The sequence below is a fragment of the Argentina silus genome, assembly GCF_951799395.1.
Source record: "Argentina silus genome assembly, chromosome: 5".
Taxonomy (NCBI): domain Eukaryota; kingdom Metazoa; phylum Chordata; class Actinopteri; order Argentiniformes; family Argentinidae; genus Argentina; species Argentina silus.
This window is the reverse complement of record NC_139659.1, coordinates 10680882-10704583: the sequence shown is the minus strand read 5'-3', so window position 1 is coordinate 10704583 and position 23702 is coordinate 10680882. Positions and strand designations below refer to the sequence as shown.

Below are 23702 nucleotides of genomic sequence, written 5' to 3'. Positions count from 1 at the left end.
ATGAAAATTAGACAAAACCAACATATGTCTCTCAAACATACTACACATATGCACATGGGGAACATGAGGAGATACCATTGGAGTCTGTGGAGGGAGAAATCGGAGGATGGGCTCATTGTAATGCATGGAACAGAATTTCCTTATTCCATTCCAAGCATTAAAATGAGCCCCTCCTCTGATTTCTCCCTCCACTGGAAGATACAGAAACAAACCACTTAGTGAGCTACTATAATATTACGACATTAGGGGTGCTATATCATACCACAAAGTGGTCCCGGTCCAGATAGGTAGATCATATTTACATCGATCATTTTCTTACAATAATAACAGTACTGTACATTGCAGATTTTCTCTTGCTTTGGTTTTACATTTACTCTAATATTTATACATACATAATATAGATATGAGTCTGTAAAAGCACTTGTTGGGGTAAGATTTAGTCTTGAATGTCAGAGATTTAGACAGGTTCTGACTCCAAAGTACACACAGTGTATGGGATGGAGTCACTTGATAAGTAGATTCAGAAACAGACAACAGGTGGACTACCATTATGGAATGTTGCAAACTACAGTACAAGTCATACAATACACTGCTTCTATGAGCACAGTGACAGTGTGAGGTCACATCAGCATCCAAATAATGGACCATAATTGATCCTCTCATCCAATGAGCTTTAATGTCCTCATTTCAACTTTCTATTTCAATGTCTGTGCAGATTGGTGAGGACAGAGACTGTTTGTCAGGGCCCCTCATAAACTTGTCTCCTCAGCCTTGCCTGCCGGCCTGCCCACTGTGTGGTTGCCCTGAGCTGGCCTGTGTTCACCCAGGATAGCAGCGATCAGGGCCTCCGGGGCGCTGACCCCACCCCCGGGGGACCCAGGGCTGCGGGGGCTGAGGGGGCTGATGGAGGGCGACGGCAGGGTGTCGGGGGAGACGAGGCGCTCTTTCTTAGCAGCGCTGCAGGGAGAGCGGCTACAGGGGTGACCCTCTCGGGGCCGAGGGCACAGGCTAAGTCCCTGTAGGGAGGGCAGTGGGGTGGCGGAGAGAGCGGGCATGGCGGGGCTACGGCTGCGGCGGTGGCGGTTCCGGTGCTGTTTGCCGGTTCCGGGACTGGGGCTGCGGGAGCAAGGAGCCAGCAGGACCAACGTGCTGTCGTCCTCCGAACTGGCCTCAGAACTGTCCGAGCGGCACACTGTTGGGCTGGGTACAGGGAGCTGGATCTATAGGAGATGGAGGGTTCAAGAAGAGGGGAGTGAGACACGGCGGGATGGAGAGAAAGGGATAAAAGGAAAGAATATTCAGCAAACTGGGTGTGGCAAGGTGCTGCTTCTCTGTTCATTGAACAACAGGTGGGAAAACATCAGGAGGGGTCATGACCTGGAAGGGCAAAGTCACTCCGACAATGCTGTTCATGTTGTTGCTGTAGAAACCCAAAATATATTCCCCTGCATCCCGGGGCAAATCCTCCTCTGTAAATGTCACCTGAGGATAGAAAGAGAGAGAGTTGGTGAGAGAAGGAGAGGGTAAAGAGCAATAAAGAGACAATTGAAAGATATGGTTGTGTAGGTTGTGTATGGTTATGTCTGTTTTTCTGGCCTACCTGTGTCAAATGCTCTCCCTTGGCCCACACATAGGCTACATAATCCTTGTGGTGTTTGAATCCAACCTGTGTAGACAAATCATAGAATTGAGTGACCATAGAACACTGACATTGGGTAGTAATACGCTATGAAAGTCCATTCGTCATGAACTGCAGAACGTACAGTGGAATTCACTGCAAATGATAATACCTGCATTTACCTCTGCCCCATTTACACATACCCCTTACTGGGAATTTACTGGTACCATGACTAGGTCTGCAACAGGTACAACATTTGGCGGTATGCCCAGTTTCAGCTCAGGTTACACAGACAACAGCACCGGTATACAGGTAAACAAGTCTACAGTAAACATGTTGTCCCCCACCAATGATGAAGCCTTGTGTGAATTGGTGCAAATATGTACCAAATTTCCTGACTATAGCTCAAACAGGACAGGAGATGCTTATTCAAAGTTTGGAATTTCAGTTGTTACTACAGAATTCCCAGTGTAATTTTGTAAATGCCAGATCTCATTCACCCAAGTTTTGTCAAAATTGTCCCAGTTATGTCATACTCACGTATGACACACGAACATACGAATGGACGGAGACAGAGTCCAGATTTCATCGTGTGCACAAGTACCGGGAAATGGTTCTATGTACTGTAAACGGTTTAAGATTGCTAGCAGCGAATCAAAGCGGTTGTTAATTTGCTGGTGAATACAATCAATGACTGTAAATATTTAACTGCCAAACCATTCATTAACTGGCCAGTAAAGTCTCTGTTATGTTTACATTCTGCAGTTTATGACGTAGGGACATTCATAGTGTATTACCCATAAACCTCATTGAGCAAATCTGAAAACCTAATTACTGTTAAGGAGAAAACCCTGAAATCTCACTGTTATTAAAGTTGGACTCTGACCTTATATATTGCCACCCAGTCCCAGGAGCTGCGCTGGAAGGTTGACGCCACTGTGAATTTGACTATAGCATCAGAAACTGTAGTCCACTCCTTCTCAGCCTCCAACGTTACCAGGGGAAAGTCAACCTTGAAAGGGAACTGCAAGAAAGAGCAAGCGATACAAGTAAATGGAGAGACAGAGAGATAGATACTGTAAGCAAGGACAAATAGAGAGAGAGAGATTTCCAAGGAGAATATAATAGTTAATGTGATGTTTCTTGTGTTATTTCTGAGGTAAGACTTTAGGGGTCACGTAGGGACTCACATGCAATGAGAAGAGGGCGGAGACAGGCTTGTGGTCGCTGATTGTGTAGCCCATGTGACTGCGGTAGGTGTGCTGCGTCACCCTGGTTGCCCCACCGAGCCACGAGGTTAGGCCACGCTGCAGAGCAGCATTATGGGTAGGAACTGGGGAACCAGTACGACGAAGTCGCCACAGGATTCGGTCGGTCCATGCAGGCTTCCGCTTCTTACCACTAGAGTGACAGAGGGTAGTGGGAGAGTCATATCAGAAATGCCTCCAAGAGAGAGCATCACACATGCACACATATATGTACACACACACACACACACACACACACACACACACACACACACACACATACACACACACACACACACACACAGAAACACCAGGGGAGGCTAGTTGTGGTAGAAATCAGAGGACGGGCTCATTGTAATGCATGGAATGGAATGAGGTACGGTATCAAACACGTGTCAGGTCACATTCAGGTCACATTCCTTATACGGTTCCATGCATTACAATACCTACAATGCCAACAGTTCCAGCCTCCACTGACACACACACACACACGCACACACACAAACATCATTCATTCCTCCACACAGCAACATATACCTGGTGTCATATGTATGTGTCCCCACGTCAAACTTATATGTGGGGGGAAATTTGAGCAGGCCTTCCATGAAGCCCTCTAAGATGGACTCACTGTTTTTGGCCATGTTGAGCTGTAGAAGAGGAATATGCGAATGAAGAGAGAAAGAGAAGGACAAAGAGAGATACACATTGACATTAATCATACATTATTAGCTGTTTGACTTGAGCCACAGTGAGTATCTCATCTCAGGCATGTGTTCATTTTTGTGGTGCTATAGCGCCCCCTGTTGGTTCTCATTAGTGACTAACCAACAACCACTGTTCGTGGAGGCTTCCAGAAAATTCCACTTGGGACTTGTTTTTGGCAAATGATGAGATTCTACAGCTATCTTACCTGGTCTCTCTCCCACAGCAAGGGAAGCTTATTGCTGTCGATAGCACTCTTCACCACGTGAATGTCGTAGTCCTCGATGCGGAAATTAAGATCCCCAAACCAGAACACCACACTAGGGGGAAAAAGAACACATTCAAAAGAACAATCCAAGAGCCAATAACTAACAATCAGATGTCCAATCATCCAATGTATACATCCACCTCCCACCCCTCCCCCCCTTCCAGTGACCCACTCATGGTCCAGCACGCCTGTGGCGGTTCCGCCCTCAAACTGCTGCTGCTGCAGGATGCTCTCAAAGTCCTCCATGCGCTGCTCCAGGTTCCGCATGTGAGCCGGAAGGTGACAGTTCAAGAAACACACAGGGTGGCCAAACATCGTCATCCTTGCACTGACACCCCCTTTATTACCCTAAGGGGGGGCGGGAGAGAGAGAGAGAGAATAGCGTGAAAGGGATGCTCGTGTGCTATGTGCCAAGACTGCCGAACAGTAAGCGGGACTGCGTTCAGGACTAGAGGACAGGCTCCGTGTTTCAGAGATCCAGACAACCAGACAGTCCTGCTGCACTGACCTCAGAGAGAAGGAGACTGCACCAGCAGCCTGTAGCGATGCTGACATCAACACACACACACACACACACACACACACACACACACACACACACACACACACACACACACACACAGGAAGGTCATAAACACACAGACAAGCACGCACACAAACACACACACAGACACGAGCGCATGTTGGTGTCTCTGTGCATGCTGCTGCATTATCGTCTCTGTGGCCGCCTCCTGCCAGGTGTGGCGGTCAGCAGCCAGGCTCTCCAGTGTGGATAGTTGGATGTCACACTGCTTCAGGAGGATTTTGAGGTGGTCCATACGACACTTTCGCTCGCTCGCTCACACACACACACATACACACATACACACACACACACACACACACACACACACACACACACACACACACACACACACTCTCTCTTTCCTGCTCACTCTCTCTCTACCTGGCTTTTTGACATATCTGAATGAGTGTAGTCATGTGTAAAAGCTAATTGTGAACTAGTGAACTAGAATGTATCCATAGCCTCCCATATTTTAGCACAGTGTTTTCCTGGGGTGACACTCACCCAGTAGCCCCCAAGGCCTGTGCGCGTCTTCTCTGTCTGCACGCCCCTCAGGAATGGAAGGTGGCAGAACTTCGAGAACACCAGCAGCAGTACCCCCTGCATACGCTGGGACGTCACCTACAGAGAGAGAGAGAGAGAGAGAGAGAGAGAGAGAGAGAGAGAGAGAGAGAGAGAGAGAGCATCCACTGTGGTTGTGGTGTTTTTTTATTTCCAGTAAAAGCTATGCCATGAGCTAATGTATCCATTCATGTTTGGCATGTGTTGAGATAGAACTAGACAGTCAACTCCTTACTGACCAGCACATATCCAAAGCGACTCAGAGTGTCCATGCAGAGCTCACTCCACTGGTCTGTGAAGAGAGCATCCTTAAGCCTCTTGTTTATCATAGAGTTCATTTCCTGTAGTCTGAGGGGGGGGGGGGGGGGAGAAGGAAAAACTCATTACTCAGTGAGTGAAAACGATTGGATAGATAGATTAAGTTGAGTTTGGTAGTAGAGAAGAGATTGAAATGGGAGTAGAGAGATTATGGAGCCAAGGCTATCTCTCTGGCACCAAGGGAACTCTCACCCAATGATAAACATGTCTATGCTCCCATCACCAGCATTTGGCCCAAACAGAGAGGTGATGTCATCGGGTGGAACAGCAGACCCCACGTTCCATGTGACTATGTACACCCTTTTAGAGGGAAACAGAAGGGAGAATGGCACATTACATAAGACAGGATCCTCAGGGAAATTGAGACTACAAACATTGTGTCTATTTGAGCAATCTGATCTTAAGCTTGGTCGTCTATTAGCTGCACTTAAAGCAAAGGGAATGGAACATTGAGAGAAAGCTGCCTCTGAGAAAATTGCCTGCGTCCATTCTGTCAGGTTCAGACGGCTCTTAGTGATATTTATGGACGTTTGACGTCAACCTACTTCTTATTTCAAATGGCTGTGATCACTGATGCTGGGTTCTGCTCAGCTCGTTTACTATGCCAGAGAGGGAAGGAGAGAACAGTCTCCATGGAGACAACAGCTCAACTGGTTATTAGGCGTGTTCAGTGAGCATAAACCCTTAACAAACCTCACATTCAGTAGGCATGCCATCAACACAGTACCCAACATCATCATCATTATGTTTGTCTCACCTGAAGTCATCCGTTTCTCCTCCTGCCTTGTCTGTCTGTCGTTGGTTCTCCACAGCGGCCCCAGGTGAGGTGCTACTCTGTGGCTGTGGGCTGGGGCTCAGCTTAGGGCTGAGGCTGGACGGCGGGGTGAGGCTGGCCTTAGACAGGTTAGGCTGAGGGACAAGGTAAGGCTGAGTGGTGTCAGGCTGAGGACTGTAAGGACTCTGAGGGCTGCGGCGTTTCTGGGGGGACTCTGTGGGGGACTGAGACAGTGAGATGGGACTGTGAGGTCCTGGAATGCGGACTGGAATGGAAGCTTTGTACTTGGTGTTGCCCTCTGTGAGTCTGGAGGGTGTCACTGCAGGTTTTGTCCCCAGTGCAGAGGGTCTGGGCCGGCTGATGTTGACTGGAGGTGCAGGGCTGGACCCAGGCCTCACCTGCTCTGGCATGTCAGCTGGGACACCTGCGGCCTGCGCTGGGACCAGTCTTGGGAGTTTCCCAGGCCCCCCTGTGGGGCTCATAGTAGGGGTTACCTGGGTTGTTGGGCGCAGGGGTCGACCTGGTGCTGGAAATGTATTGTGCCCATGTTGCCCAGAGGGTCTAGCTGGATCTGTGCTGCTTTGTTTCTGCTGCATTTGATCCACCAACCTGAATAGTAAGGTAAAAAAAATAAATCATTGGTACAAAGGGGAACGGAACATACTGAAGGGGAGACAGACCGTGAGATAGAGACAGGAATGTGCAGTCTGCAGAGTGTGTTAAAGGATGCTAACGCAGAATGAGATGAGTGACCTGTGTTTGTTTGTCCTTCCCTTGTCCTCCCCTTGGTAGCAGACTGTCTGCATCCATCACTGACTCCTGTGGCCAACTGGGACGAGGGACAGGGACTGGCATGGGGCCAAAGGGGGTTATGTGTGTGTGTGTGTTTTGTGCGGGGGGGGGGGCAGTGATGTCAGGATGTGCCCCTGACATCATTGCTGATGTCATTATACTGAGCCATACTGTTGGCAGGCAATGGGGACCAACTTTCTACCCCAATCCTGGTCTAATTTCCTGTTGCTTAGCAACGACTTTCACTCCCCCAACCCCCCGCTTCCATCCTACTCTGCCCCTATACCTCCGTGAATCTCTTCTTTCACCTGTGTTGGGGAGGAAGGGGGGCGGGGGCGGGCTTGGGGGTGTCAGTTGCCTAAAACGAATGGATCATGCCATATGCCTCTGCCTCACTTATGGCGGAAAGAATAAGTATAGAGTCTCTTTAACATATCTGATACCAGATACATGCACATACTATGCCCTCTGTGGCAAAGAGGTTGGCTTCAGACACAGTGTCTCTGCATGAGATGGAACACCAACCCCACACAGCGCATCACACAGCATGACACAATGTCAACAGATAGGGCACATGATATTGGTGTATAACCAGAGTTCCTCTCAAGTACAGAGGGCCAATGACAGGTAGTGCCAGCTCACTTACCGACCACATTGTTTGTCTCCCTACAGAAATGAAATACCCCCTTAACTTATTAATGACATTCATTGGAATGACTCTGAAAACTGAAGGGCACACGTGACAACATTCTACGTCAGGCACGGGTAGCTCCTTTAGATAGGCTTTGAGTGGTTGTGGTGGTCATTCATGCATGGTGTGTCAAACGCATTTGAAAGTGAAAAAGCCCCCCACAATTGTTGCAATAGTGGGTGTATCAGGCTGTTGTTTCAGCAGAGGCGGACTTACTATAGCTGTGACCTACAGCCCAACATCTGTCACACATCATATGATCGACAGCTTCACTAGATCATTGTACAACACCCACCCGCCACGTCTCCAAGACACGTTACACAGGATTTTAATGACCTAACAAGTCTACACCAAAATAAGAACACACGAATTTATCATCACCAACATGCAATAATCACACATAGAAGTCTAGACAGTATAGTGCTGCTTTCAGGGTTGCGCAAACTCACTGTGACAAATATCCTACCTTGCTACAAGGTGAAACGCTTCAGCAAGGAGTCCGTATCAATTTGACGCAAGGCAGAGCATTGTTGGCTTATCCCGTTGATTTTGTTTTCCAGATTGTGGTCAAAATATGCTATTAATTGTCTAATCAATAGAACAGTCTTCGGCTCATCTGAAAGGGCACACCGTCTAGGAGACTGAGAAGTAGTCAGCGATGCAGAACGTCGATACCTTGGACAGCGACGGCACAGTCTGTCATGCTCGCAACGTTGAGCCGTCAACAAACCACCGGGAGTCGTTGACTAGCCTATACGACAGGAGTTTAGATCCCACCACCAGATGCAAGAAAGAACAATAGTAACGGATGGACCATACACTGTGTAGTTCAGTTATCTTCAAAAGAGAACGGAGTGTGATAGACAGCCCATGCACGTTAACGGGATAGCTGTGCGCTTACTGGCTTGACCGGTGTGACTAAAGACTAAAGATTTTTTCCTAGAGAGCAACGCACCGATCACGCAAGCTTGAACTGAAATTGAGGTGAAAATTTAATTGTAGAAGAGCAGTGTCCATATGAATCTTGACCTCAGTTGATGGGTTAGTTTGGTTAGGCTACCACAAATAAATGAGCATCCATCTGTCGTATCGATGACGTACATTAATCCGAGATCTTATCCGCCCCATGCCGAGAATTAAAATGTCAACCTGGTATCTATAGTTCACCTAAAGTGCATATAGGCCGACTAGTGTAATGAAATCTTTAGCGCAGGCACTGCGCAGAAGCGCCTTGAGTTCCAGGCCCGCGTGACCAGTATGCTTGAAAGCGCATACATTCCGAGCAATCATATTACTAGAAAGATCACGCTGTCAGCATCGACAGAGATTGTTCCGTTATCTGCTAAAATGTTGAGAGCTTGAAATGTTGCCAGGTTTCAGACCGGGCCAATGCTTAGACAAGACACCTGAAAGGTATGAGGTCTATATGAGAGTCATGTTTATTCAAATACACGGATACAGTACACAGTGCTGTCATTGACGTGAGCTTGCTAAATGATATAGTTTACAACATGTGTCAACAGTGTGATTAAAGAACCAGTTATGAAACTAAATGTAGTCATGGTCAGACAGTCTCCACTCTGTGAGTTATACAACAAAGAATATTCAATTTAGTATTTACCTATAATAACACAGTGCACGTCTAAAATACAAAATAACATCCAAAGATTTTACAATAATGGGGAATAAGTTATTGCAACTCTGTATAGTGGAGTAAGTATTTCCCTGAGCACATGGAGGTCCCCAGTATGATGAAGCAGTCTTAATGTGATCTACTGTCATTGCCCTGGACCAACATCCCTGTGGGTATGTAGGGGAGTTTGTGTAGAGTTCAGGGGCATTTGCCATTTTTAGATAGTGGCCAAATACAGCAATGATTTGGCAATCATCCCTCTGTCTGAAAATGCCATAGATATCTTTAACAGATATTTATAAATGGGATGAGAACAAGACCCAAACATATCACACAGTTTAGGTCTATGATATTCACCTAATGTCTCTTTGATACTCATACACACAATATGCTATTTTAGCGAGGGCACAGCACAGCAGCACCATAAAAAGCCATTCCCCGATTCTCTAGGGCTCTGACTAAGATTAATGCAGATGTGTAATCTCAGTGGAATGTACTGATCCTAAGTGCCAGATGTCCACTTAAAACACACACACACACACACACACACACAGATAAGCTAACACACAAACCAATACAAAGACAAACACACACAGCATTACAGTATTAAAGTATCATAACCCTTGCATTCCCCATGGTTTGTGGACACAACATATTCATTCTGTTGTGAAACATAGAGCATTTATTTTGTACACTACACCTCAGCATGTGATCTGATATGATGTCTGCTATCTCTGTATCTAGGGCTTCTTTTTGGTCTTGACCAGGCCTTTCTCCACGAGGCATCGGTAGAACTCCTGGATGTATGTGTACACACACTTCCAGTCTGGCTCCTGCATCCGCACCATGTCATTAACGTCCAGCAGAGGGGGACAACCTGCCAGCCTCCTGCATCCCGGGGGAGGAGGGGGGGGAGGGGGAGAGAGAGAGAGAGGGAGAGAGAAAGAGAGAGAGAGAGCGAAAGAGAGAGAGAGAGGAGGGCGGGGAGAAAGGCAGGGAGGGAGAGAGAGAGAGAAAGAGAGAGAGAGAGCGAAAGAGAGAGAGAGAGGAGGGCGGGGAGAAAGGCAGGGAGGGGGAGAAAGAGAGGGAGGGAGAGAGAGAGAGAGAGAACGATGAAGAGATCGGGGTGAGGAGAGAGATACAGGCATGAGTGACCACAATCCAAAACCAATGTCACCCGGCTTTAGCGCAATGTTGTTGTTTTTATGGCTGTTTTTAGGTAGTGAGACATGAGAACTTACTCTGCAGTGCTGAAGGCTAGCTCAAAGTTGTCCTTGCGCTTGTTGGGATTGAGGATGGAGTACTCAAAGGCGTCTGGGAAGAACCTGTGCACCAGGGCGCAGAACGCTATGCCATCACTCCAACTGGAGGAGAAATTATTGATGTTCACCCCCTGCATGTAATGAGGGAGGAGAGAGAGAGAGAGAGAGAGAGAGAGAGAGAGAGAGAGAGAGAGAGAGAGAGCGAGAGAGAAAGGTGAAGAGAGACGGAATAGAGTGGATTCAAGAGGACATTGAACATTGAGTACTAGCATGGTGTGGGTATGTCTCAAGAGGACAGAGCTGTATGGATGAGGAAGAAAGACCGTGCAGGCACACCTCATATGGCTCTGTTTTGGCCCTGCACCAATCCAGTAGCATCTGCTTGACGTTTTTAGTGTTGGGTGCAGCAGGGGCAGGAGAACGCTGAACAGGGGCTACAGAGGGGTTCACCATGCTGAGGAGAGAGCACTTGTACTATGAAGAACACCATGCGCTTTTATAAACATGCACAATTTGGCCGACAGTTACACTTGAAAAGCATGCTTGTCAGTTAAGGGTAATAACTCACCTGCCAGCGGTCTTAGTGAGCAGGCCTGAGGGTGCTACTGAGAAAGAGAAGGGAGAAAAAGAGAAATATTAAAAGGGAAATCGTTCATCTCCACAGGTCCCTCTTTGACTCTGAGACCTAGACAGAGAGAGAGAGAGAGTGTGAGTGTGAGTGTGAGTGTGAGTGTGAGTGTGAGTGTGAGTGTGTGTGTGTGTGTGTGTGTGTGTGTGTGTGTGTGCGTGCAAGCGTCCTGGTCAGCGGTGGGATACCCACTGTGTGTTTTCTGCTGGTTGTTCATGGGCCCACTGGCTTGTCTCTGGCCTCCTCTGTTCATAGCCGTCCCTGCTGTGCCTCCTCCCTTGCTTAAGCCCTGCTGTCTGAGGTCCTGCTGCCTGGACCCTCGCTCTTTCTCTCGCTTTTCTGAGGAGAAGAGGAATAATAAACGACAAAACAAATGTGCGCGTGAGCTGCAACATTCCCTTTGAAGCCCCCTTTGACCTCACCCCGCTTCTTCTTGAGCAGTTCCCTCAAGGCCGCACGGAGCAGTCGCCTCTCTTCGAAATCCACCGCTTTATCCAACTGTCAGAGTGCAGTAGATGAGAAGGTAAGGTATCACATACTGTTGATCCCTCACCCCTTCATCTGTGTGTGAAATTAGGCAATTACTGTCTCAGTCTCACCATCTTATTTAGGACTTCTTCATCCTCAATAGCAGCCAGCTGCTGACTGGTCAATGGCCCTGATGGGGTCTCACTGGGGGTCACAGACTCCGCCCCCACCTCACAAGTTCCTGCCATCTCCAAGATTACTTCTATATAAGGTGGAGATAGGGGGGTTCAATTGAGAGAAGAAAAAAAAACTACACAAATGCCCAAAGAGCTAAAGCAAATAACTAGGAATAAGCAATGGCTTGAGTGTCTGTCATCACTCAAGGCCATGGCAAGAACTTGCATAGCTATCAGCAGACACAAATACACATCCAGTACATAAATTCATGATAATCATCAATCATCGTGGAGCTGAGGGACATCTGAACAAAGGCAGAGCTAGAGGAATGGTCAAGGGAGGAGGAAGACAAATGTATGTGAATATACAGAACAGTATATATGTTTGAGACTGTTACTGTTATGTTAGAAAGAGAGAGAATGTGTGGGTGTGGGTGTGGGTGTGTTTGAGTGGAGGAGCGGGAGTGATAAACATAATCAGTACCATCATTCATATAGTTATATAATGACTTTCATCAATCTAACAGCTAATAAGCAGCACAGTATAAATACTGGTTTCAACCAACGCACGGTAATGTGAAAGAGTAAGAGTCAAAAAATATTGAAGGAAAATGGCATCTCTTCCACACGTACAACCTGTTTAGTCATCTGAATATAAACAGAATGTGTGAGTCTAAAGTCTGATGTAAACCATGCTGCTCTGGTGACATGTTTGCGTTCACTGTTAAGTGCTCCCCTCTTGCTCTAAGAAACTGGCTCAGAGCTCCACACAGAAACTCCTGAAAAACGTACAAACATAGTATTGTAGTAGCACAGCTCTTTTTATCACAGAACATTTATCCATCGCATGAGGTTCGTGCACGCACAAAGAAAAAGATGAAGAGATAGATAAAGAGACACACTTCAGCTGACAGATAGCCTTTCGTGTGGGTAAATTATATATACAAGCGTACAGAACAAAATTTCTGTATAGATAATATGGCAAATATTAATGAAGATTACGGCTGCATAGTAATTGAGACTGGAAGAGACAGCAAGGGTGTCAGAGTTAATGTCACCCACCTGTTCCGTAGGTACTGTCTCTGTGTGTTGATGGACAACGCTGCAACTGTGTGCATCCAGAGGTTGTTTGAATCTTCTCCCCAGTGATGTTCAAGTAGATTTGTGCATGTGTGTGCTACTGCTCTCTAATATGTTTCGTATCCTTGGCCCACTCTCTCCTCTGCGTCGGACTTGCACAGGGGAGTGTTCGAACCCAGCCCAGCCCTAACACCACACCCCCTGCTTCAGCGGTGGATATGGATGGATGTTTAGGGGGGAGTGGGGTACAGCTGGCTTAACCACTCAGGGCAGGGAGAAGGAGTAAGACCACACTTCATGGGACTGTCTGTACTCCCCTCCCACTCTACCTCCTTCAACACTCTCCTCCTCAATTGACTCTTGGATGATGTCATGTGAAGCTTTATGAGGCAAAACTGAGTACTTTGTCTCTGTAGTGACACTATTTTGACAATAAGCATTGTTGTAACTCAAGGCGTGAGTGTTATGTTTAGAGAGTCCTTCACACTAATGATTTGGGAGGAAGGGAAAGGGTTAAATGTAGAGAGGAAGGGGAGGTTAACAACACTGCCTTATTCAGGCAAAGCTGAGGACTTGCTCAGCGACATTAGCTTGTTTGGAGGGAGCAGAGACAGCCCTGTATGGACATCCAGGTCACACTCTCTCTCTCGCTCACACACACACACACACACACACACACACACACACACACATAATGGAGTAAGCAAACTCAACTCACAGTACAAGGTTGGTAATGGGCCAATTTGAGGTAAAATATCAAAAACTACAGCAATGGCTCCACCAAGTGGTGAGCATAAGCATATGGCCTTTTTAAAGACAATCCAGTTTCAATTGTTATGGTGTATGTTCATCTTATTACTCTGTGTGCAAAGTGTGTCAATGTATACATGTTATTTACAAAAATTGACAGGAGACAATATGTTCTTTAACCAGTATATTTGAGCCAGCCTTCCATGATTGTAAAATACATAAATATAATAAAATAATTATTTACATCTAACCTTTGCAGACAACATCAAAACAGTATATACACAGGAGCCATTCGCCAGAAAGGCAGCATCTCCATAACTCGTCAGTGCAATATGCGCTTTGTCCTGCCGTCAAGGCCTGTAAAAATAAACGCCTGTGTGAACAAGCAGCCTGACCAATCAAACCCAGAGCTGTCAAACTGATTCTCAGCCTGACAATTCAACCCCAGATGTGTGAAACTGGTACAGTCTATGTAGGCATTAAGAACTGTCAAATTTGAATTCAGATCAATCTTTGGCCTAGTCCAGAAACAAACCTTGCTCCTATGTCCTGGTCACTTGCATAGACCTGAAAGGCTTGGATAGGTATAGCCCAAGCAAGATGGTAGTAACTCCACCTTGCCTTCTGATAAGGCTTTTTTGACATTTTTACCATCTTGCTTATATCCATCAAATCCTTTCAGGTATACACAACTGCCTAGGGAGCAAGGCCAGCGAGAACATGACCAAACCAGTTGACAAACCTTGATTGTGGGCAGACATGCTGTCAGCTGCTTTATCCAGCTTCAATCACTAATCAAAGGGTTTCACAAGCCATGTTGGCATGAGGTATTCAACTAACGCCAATAACAATATCCTCCAAAACTCTAAGCGTAAAAAACTGGTGACTGGCAATTATTCTATCTTCATTCCATTTAGCATTTATCAGGTTTAGGCTGGCAACAAATCATTCTGTGTCTATTGCTGTTCTTATGGCAAAATATAGGGTAACACAGCAGGTGGGTAAGTTACTAATTCCAGATAAAAACTAACTTGGTTTTTCAATGTCTAACAGAAGCTTAACAAACCAAGTAATGTGCATGAGCATTGCGGCTGGTCTGGGCCTTGACAGATTGAGCCAGACATAACCAAAGTTCCTTTCCTGTTCTCAGGCTCACTAAAGTCAATGTTTGGCACACCTGAATGGCCTTTCATTGGGGAAAGAAGATTAGAAATGCCTTGGTTCATCTAAGCTCATTTGGATAGCACTGGCCTTGCATGCAATCTCACACCTGGGCCAGAAAGTTACATAAAAACCTCCAGTCAGAGAGAGCAGGTAGCCAGACATATTCTGTTAGATATACCAGTTAGCTTCTATTGACCTCTGATAGGTCAGTGCTATGAAAGATGCAAGATGTTTCAAACTTCAATTACATTGTTTTAGTTTCTGATCAAGGTCAATTCTGGGACCAGATATAAAGCTTTTTGTTATATAGCTTGTGATCTAAATTCAATACATCAGGTAGCAAAACAAAAACACATTTAACCATAGACCAAAAATAGTGTTGCTTTAACCCAATAAGAATAAATTCAAAACATCCAAATGGAGTCACAATAACACAGTCCAGCAGAGGTCAGTTGAAAGGAAGAACAAACTTCTAATGGAAACTGATTAAAAACCGAGGCACCTTCTGAGTGGAGACATGAGACCTGGGAGCAGCACATTTCAGGTTGGCCCAGCAGAGACAGGAAGGATCGTAATATCCTTTTTCTGATCTCTCTCCGGGGGTGGGGGGGTGGGGGGTGGGGGGGTGGGGGGGGGGCTGTGCTAAAGATGAGTGGGACTCCTTAGAGAGTGGAAGGGCCTAATAATAGAGGCCTGCAGTGAGAACTCTGTAATACAGGTTGGATTCTAGTGGTTTCTATTCTAATTGGACTGATTCTAGTGGATTCTAAAACACTCATTGGGTATGTTGTATGTTCTGTAGCGGGCATCGGGCTGGACAAAGTCAAGCACCCAGGTCTCCTCTCAGATCTGTGCTTCAGGGTGCAGTAGGAAAATCCGCCATGCCAACAAACAGCCAACAGAAATGCTATCTAGACCCTGTTAACTTGCATGTCTCCCGTTGTTGTAAACGTCAGCCAGACGAAAGCTATAGCGCGATAACAAATGCAGCTCCCATTTCAAAGACCACCCCCACCCTCCACAAAAAGCTGCCAGAAAACCCCTTTCCCTCCAATAGCAAGTCAAGGGGAAGGTTGGGTAACAGTACCATGAGTTTTTTTTTATTTATTTTTTATTTGTGCCATACTTCAAGAGAGTGCTCCCAGTCCTGCCTTTGTTTGGAGACCATCCATTTCGCCTAAAATATCCACAAACGCAAAATCTAACGAGCACTTTCTCATTGAGAACATTTTCACAGTGGAGTAGTGTGAGTGATAGTGCATGATACCTCCATGAGATATCCAATAGTTGTGTCTGCTCATGCATGCATATACCAGTATATGTATGAGTGCATGTACTGTATGGGTAAAGGAGAGTCATCAACTGTCACTTTCATAAAAGGCATCTGTTTTCTCAGTCAGTCCCCTGGACAGACTTGTCATTCCATGAGACCATGGCTGAAGTTTATTGGCACAGTGAAGAGGTAAAAAAAACAACCACCAAACCCAAGTTCATCGACAAAGACCTCATGAGGTCACAGTCCATCTCCTGAACCTCTCCACAGTCTCATATGACTACACCAACCCCCATGGACAGGGTTGCTGTAAACAGTCTGAAGATTTTTTCTCTCCCTCTTTCAGTCCATCTTGTCCTCTCGTTTGCCATCCGTCCTCTCCTGCTGATCTTGGGGCGCCAGTTCTGAAGGGCCAGCCACATTGTCTGTATCCTCCTCACTTCCCGTGCTGCTGACCTCCCCGTCTCCCGCCATCTTGGCTCTGGCTCGGCGGGCGTCCAGGTAGCCAGCGAGGTACTCGGTGTTCTGATAGATGAGCATGCCAGAGAGGGTGAGCACCACACCCACACAGCTGAGCGCAGACAGCTCGCTGCCAAAGAGCAGCTGAGAGAGCAGCAGGTTGCCCACCACGCTCAGGTTGCCCAGGATGTGCAGGGTGACGGCGGAGGTGAGCGTGATGACGCAGCAGCTGGCCAGGTTGTACATGACCGAGCCCAGGCAGCTGAGCAGAATGAACAGCCACAGGTGGAGGTCGTAGTGGAGTGGTGACTCCAACACAGCCCAGTTCTCCAAGGCCAGTGCAGCCACGGCCAGGATACAGAAGCTGGGGATGGACATCAGGTAGAGCAGGAACACAGAGTTGATCTTCTCCTCCTGGAGCAGGATACCTAAGAAAAATACAAAACACAAAATCATAAACATGGTTGTTAGAATGTATTTTCCTGAGTGACCCTTAGTGGTTTACAACCAGGGGTACCAGACCCCAAGATCTCTGTTGATAACATGTCAGACTCACTGGCGGCAAGCCTAACTGAGATGAGCCTTATGTCCTGGTTTCCTGTTTACTATAAAATTGACTGCAAACTCTTTGTGGTTGCCACTGCCCTGCTGACCATTCTCTTGGACAGTAGTTTGGTGTCCCAAGTCGACTTGACTAATAAATTGTCTTTCTTCAACTTTCAATTTGAGTATCTCCCTTCTTCCATGCATCATTTCATCTTATTCTTCAATATCAGAAACATCATTACAATGGTCATAAACAATCTAACAAAAATACAATATTATACAATACATAATGCAAGTAGGTAAACGCGTGTGTATGAAACAAAGAGAGGATATAGACAAATAAAACATCATAAATTACAGTACTCTCAAATGCAGTTCTATTCATGTTATAACAATGTGTTATATTCACAAAACACAACACTATTGCTGAGTTTCCACCATGTCTTACACAACCATCCTATTCCTTTTAAATCCATGAGGGGGAGTGAGAGCAAGCGCACACTTTGAGAGAAGGAAAAAGAATGTGATTGCAGCACAGACGATTGCATGGTTGCATACCGAGGGAGTGAGCCACCTGTGGGAGCCGGAATAACAAGACACGTGCATGGATGTGTGTCATACAAAGTAAACAACTGGAGGGAGACCTTCACAACTACAAGGGGGAGGTTGAAAATAGCATGCTGAAATATGGCACGACAGTTAAAACTAGTTCAGTATTTCAGCATGGTAGGCCTCAGTGAGAAGACAGATTCAGACCCTAAGTAGCCCTAATCATTTCAAATCAAATGTTCTGTGGATGGGCCACAACTCCAATGGCATCTGATTAATTTGTTAGGAGCTTACGCATGTTTCAGACTACCAGTTATTGTCATGAGTGCACATCATTTGAGCATGATTCCATACACTGAAAACAAATAAAGTAGGGTGCACATAACAGGAACAATTTCATATTGCTGGAATGAAGTACCTGTTCATCTGTTATGTAAGACAATTAAGAACTTTTTGGGGTATTACTTTTCGGGAGGTCTCCATCTCCCTGAACACTTGCCTTATTATGTGGGATAACAGGCTCAATAATCTGCAGTACAACACACACACACTGCTGTCCCTCCAATTGGTGGAAACAGGCGGTCAGACCACCGTTCCGGGTCTGACTACAGACATTCCTGAACCAAATGTTCCGTCTCTGAACGTACGACATTGGCTAAATTGTTGTAGTGAGGATTCCACTTAACATAACACAGCCCAGCTGACATCAATTCAAAGAGGTAATGAAAACAACCAGGCTACAACAAAACAAGAACATCACCATTCCTCACTCAAGTATAATATTCATGTATGTGGACAAAAATGAGAAGCATTGACAATGTGCCAATCACACACCACCTCTAGACTGGGTATTACGTAGAACTGAATCAGTCCACCACTAAAAAGTTCCAGGACTCTGAGTGCATTGTGGTGAGTTTAATATGGCCATGGGAGGGAAGTCAGAGAACACCAAAATACACTCACTGATGTCACAGACTTTGGGTTGTAGGAGCCATATTTTCCACTCTCTTGAAAAGAAGGGAAGTTTTTATACACATGAATGGTTGCTCTGACAACAGTCAGAGCAACCATTTCCCATGGGTTTATTTGCAACATCTACTTGGTTAAAAAATACCTAATGATGACAACAATTTTAATGTTCCCTTATTATGTTAGATGAAGGTTAATATAAAATAGAATACAATTGGGTATCAGGCAGCAGATTCGCATCACATTACTCACTTTGCTGGATGGTTTTGACACCTCTCAACATGGTCGCGGCGAACACGAAGAAGCAACCCGTCTGATCGAACTGGACCTCGCCCATGATGCTGAACGAAGCCCCCAGGCATATGGGCATCATGGCCGTATACTTGAGAATATGATGCTGCTTGCCCAGGATTAGCGTGGAGATGGCCAGGGTGAAGATTGGAGTGGTGGTGTAGATCATTTGGGCAAAGGACAGCTGGACATAGTTCAGACCCACGTTGCCGAAAGCGATGCTAGCACAGAAAGTCAAGCTCAGGAGGAACACCTTACATTTGGCGCTGGAGGACAATTCCTGCTGCTCGCCAATTCCTTTCTGGCGGAGCACTCGCAGCTTGATAAGCCCATAGTCCACCACTATTGCCGTCAGCATGTGCAGAGCCGATAGCAATAAAGGGTACCTGAAATTGTACACGGCAAAGATCCATTTATTAAGACTGGAGATGGTCGTTCCCGTCACCAGCCAGACGACGACAGCGGACAGTAGGTGCAGCATCTCAGCCGGTGGCCTTCTCCCAGTCCCGGTCGCCCGCCGGGTCGCCTCACATTTAGAGAGGCCATCGGTGCTGATCATGTTCGTTTCATCCTCGTCTCTGTAAGGCAAACACATATCCTGACTTCGTAAGGCAGCAACAGCCAGCCAAACGTTAATCACAGCCAGCACACGATACAGCGATACTCGTCTCACTCAGTTGCGTAATCTTTTAACGCAGCCAAACAAAAAGGTTCCCACACAACAATAACGCCGTTAGCTGGAAAAACAGTTTCGCCAACGTAACGTACAGTAGTTTAATTACTAGTTAGCTGGCAAACGAAGACTCGTCCTGGTTCACTAACTTCTCCTTGTCTGGTTCGGTAAACAGGACATTTTCTGCGCCGAGACACGTGCTACTATTTAGCATTTCGGGCTGTGTAACCCACCAGTAAGTAAAACGACAGATGCTTTTGCTAAGTGGCGGCTGACTGACTGGCTGAAGCGGGCCGAGGGAAGGAGGGAGGCTGTGTCACATCTCTCGGAAAAAAACCGCGGCTCTCCTCCTCCTACTTCCTCCAGTGAGACTAGGTTGGGTAACCATAACAAATTTAAAACCACGTGTTTTTTTTAATGAGCCAAGTTGTTTCCAAAAGTAGCGGAACAGTTTTTTGACCTTACAAAAAAAAACGTGTCCTACTCCCGACTGTTGAATGACGTCGCTTGAAAAAAAAAAAAACTGCAGCTCCATAATAGAAGCTTACGTTCATACTGGGTCTTCTCCAGGCAGGAGAACTAGAGCGATTCATTTCAGTTTCACCCACTGACTCAACACACAAGCAACGGGAGTAATATTTCACAACATTGGTTTGTTGTGTTCACTAAGCTATAAATATATATTGACAGCGAAAGGCTAGGTCTCGTGGACATAACTATGCCTACAGCGAAATGATACCGCGGATGCAGTTCGTTTAATTATCATCGAGCCTATGCCGCATGATGACTATACAGGTCATAAACAAGTTCAATAGGCCCACAAACATTTGGGAAATCATTTAATTCAGCAGTAGGTCCTAGCAACACTTGTTAACTTTAGCTTGTCGTCACAGTCGTTTTCAGATCGGTCAGTGCGGTACCCTGACAAGGCCTCGCGATGCTAAAAACCACAGCCACTGCAACGCCATCTACACGGTATAAACAAACAATGACGCGAACCACAAGAGCCGTTATTTGGCATACATCCTACCCCCAAAACGTAATGAACGACAATACATAACGCCCTAACATTTACCTCTTTCGTTGCGTGTCTTTGGTTTCGTAATGGTGAGTCACATCACATATACCCGCCGCACATCAAGCAAGAGACCGCTGCTTTCGTCCGATCAGCTGTGCCGCTCTTACGTCACTGCAATCACCATCATAGGTTCTTCATTCACTGGGTCACAAGAAAATATGACCTCGGCTAGGACAAGCTTTTTACAGTCCACTTTCAAATTCATAGATGGAGCTATGAATGCAGAGACTGGTTTTGAAGCTATGTTTGTTTACAATGACATTGTTTTATCAACAATGGAATAAATCAATAGTATATATTGGGTTCTGATGGGGTTAGACAGTTGAACTAAAGCTCACGAGGCGTTAAGAAGTTTTATTCTTTAAGAATCAATGGGTGTATATCATTCATTTAAAAGCCCCACAATTGATGTACCAATCCCTGATTGCCCCTTTAAAGAAATAGTTAAACACTCTTCAATGTATTTCCATCCGAATGAGTAGCCGAATGACAGTTGGCATTGAGCAAGGTAAATCAACAAATGACTCCTGGCCTTGTTCTATTCCTGTGTAACAAGTCTGCATACTGTAGGCCATGCAGTGTCTAAATGTCAACCTAAGAGCCATGACTACATGTCTAGAAATAGACTTCACCTAAAAACCGACATATGGTGTGAGGGTAGTAAGGGTAGGGCTGCAGTAAAACATATGTCTGAATGGTATGACTATCTTAAGATACTGAAATGCAATAGCAGAGGAAGAAGGCGTGTTACTACAACACCTCAGCAGTGTCAGACTCAGGGAACCTCCTCTAGTCTAAAAGACATAATGTTTTATAGAACACTTGTTAAAACATGTCTGCACAAATATGACTTACATAACCTAGTCAACAGTATATTCAAAGTACAACATGAACAACGTTTAGGCTACAGACGACATGTCTGCAAACATTGCTTATGAAACAGAAATCGTATAGAAATCATATAGGTCCCATATAGGTCCCACAGACGTGAGTAGTTGTCTGTGAAAAAAACTTAACTGCAAACTGAACTGGAATGTGTGACACTCTGCCTCAGTGTGGAACATGCTGTTCTCTGGGTAGAATATAGAGTACACCACAGAGAAGGGGTCCAGTCAGGAACTTCTGTTTGTTTGAGTGCACCACTCTGCCCCGACAGTACATTTCTGTATGCTCTGGATTGATCAGCAACAAACTGTGCACACTCAATTAATGTGTTCAATACGACTTGTTACAAGTAATATGCAGAATTGCAAAATATTCATAGTAAAGAATAACAGTTGCATAATTCTAACCTAAAGTAACCATTGATTATATAACCCTCAGGGCTGTGCCGCGTTGTGTATGCAGCACCTGTCTGCAGAGCCAGCCAGGGTAATATCCTGTAATATCAGCAGAAGAAAAAGGAAAGTGACTGATTCTGTTTCAGTACAAGTATTTCCTCTTCCCAGTATAATAGAGTAATAAATATAACTCATGACACACTTGTTTGATTGAAGTGAAATTTGCTTGTCTCAACATTTATCCAATTATCATAGCATGAAACCACTTTTAAGTATGCTTGAACACTTACATGGCATTCAGTCATCCAAGCCCTGTGCCAATTCAGTTTGACTGCTGTGTGATGATTTTGTGTGTCATCCAGTGGAGGCTGGTGGAGGTAGAAATCGGAGGACAGACTCATTGGAATGTATTTCATACCATTCCTCATTCCATTCAATGCATTACAATGAGCCCATCCTCCGATTTCTACCTCCACCAGCCTCCACTGGTGTCATCCTACGATCAGTTTTATTATTTATTATTTCACTAACTAAATTATTTGGGTTAGAAATGGAATTGGGCCAGGCAATCGTAGCTGGCTTATCACACAGGCATATGGTACATAGTTTCCTCACTGTAAGTGAAGACATAGAATTAAAGCACCACTAATAAAATCCAGACAGCTAGTGCCACCTGCTGGACGTAAGTACTACTGCAGCAATTTATAAAAGTCAACTTTTCATTCAGTTCAGAGAGTGAAATGGTAATGAAGATTACAATTCTCGAGAAACAATAAAATGCACATATTCTCATACACTGATATATACAGATATGTATTTTCTTTTTATTGAGTTTCCTTAAATGCATAAATATCACACAGAAGAGTAATGTTGAGTGTGACATCAGCGTCCTTCCACTGCCCTATGAGACCCTGGGTTGCCTCATCCACCCTTCCTCGCTAAGAGGTGAAGTCCCAGAGGGAATTAGTCTCGCCTTGGCTTTGGACCACCACAGAGAACAACATCCCTTCTGAGGTCTTGTCTGGTACGTTTCTCTTCTATGCCATTTGATATGTGTATGAACCTGTAGAGGAGTGGTTGAAAAAGGACACTGAGATGGTTTGTGTTTTTATTTGAACTCAAAAATGTCCATATTTGAGGACCCTAGGGCACAAGAGGTGAATTCACACCATGTTCTGTGGATGTCGAGAAACAACTAATTGATGAGGCTTTACACTAAGCTGTGCCTGAGCACACTAAACCATGCATCAGCTACATGTGGCGCCACAAAACTGCAATCAGTTTGAGTTCAATGATGGTGCATGTTTAAATGCCTGCAGTCAAACACAAAGATGTGCATGTAATTAAACACACCTCAGATGCACCGTCAAACTCCCCATTATACTGTACATCCTATCATTAATGTGATTTCTATACTGTTTCAAAAAAATATATCACTTAAAACATTTCATGAAATGGGGTAAAATCTCTGCCATAATTGATATTTGACCAAAATTTGAAATTAAGATATTTCAGCAACATTATGCTATATAACTGTGCAATATCTTTTAGCAATATGATCATAAGTGATTATGTCCACAATATGAACCTGCTGCTTTTGCTCTGTACATGTTCCTAATCAGATGGTAATGATGCCAGCCTCTATTGTCTGTGCTTTCGCATGCACTGCAGTAGAGCACAAGTTGTTAGAAACCTGGGGAGCACCCACTGTGCCATGGTAGTAATTAAACACTGCAAAATGGTACAGAAATGGAAAGTATATCCGATAATTGACATTTGAGTCCAGTCCATTCTCTATATACAGTATTTCCATGTGTGTTCTCTTTGTTAACCTTCGGTTATGCAAACCAAGGGGAACTTCATGTACTGAGATTCTTATTGGTGGG

The 23702-nt window shown here is 45.3% G+C and overlaps 2 protein-coding genes across 3 annotated transcripts; both read right to left on the bottom strand.

The window, feature by feature from the left end:
• Positions 1-749: 749 nt before the first annotated feature.
• Positions 750-8240, bottom strand: inpp5ja (inositol polyphosphate-5-phosphatase Ja; the record flags this gene model as incomplete). The annotated part of the gene is made up of 14 exons (XM_083670013.1): positions 750-1220; positions 1378-1482; positions 1601-1666; positions 2505-2642; positions 2809-3019; positions 3403-3512; positions 3776-3887; positions 4008-4183; positions 4905-5021; positions 5201-5309; positions 5472-5579; positions 6037-6663; positions 8004-8007; positions 8213-8240. 14 exons carry the CDS (start codon positions 8238-8240, stop codon positions 750-752), a joined length of 2382 nt encoding a protein of 793 aa, XP_083526139.1.
• A 5486-nt stretch (positions 8241-13726) lies between these two features.
• Positions 13727-20595, bottom strand: slc35e4 (solute carrier family 35 member E4; the record flags this gene model as incomplete). Of its 2 annotated transcripts, XM_083670579.1 has the most annotated exons (3): positions 13727-16858; positions 18747-19363; positions 20534-20595. In XM_083670579.1, the coding sequence occupies 2 exons, from the start codon at positions 19342-19344 to the stop codon at positions 16314-16316; spliced, it is 1143 nt and encodes a 380-aa protein (XP_083526705.1). In that variant the 3' UTR covers positions 13727-16313. The 2 variants fall into 2 exon arrangements, with proteins under 2 accessions (XP_083526705.1, XP_083526704.1); XM_083670578.1 differs by lacking the exon at positions 20534-20595 and having other exon boundaries at positions 18747-19380.
• Between the last annotated feature and the right edge of the window lie 3107 nt (positions 20596-23702).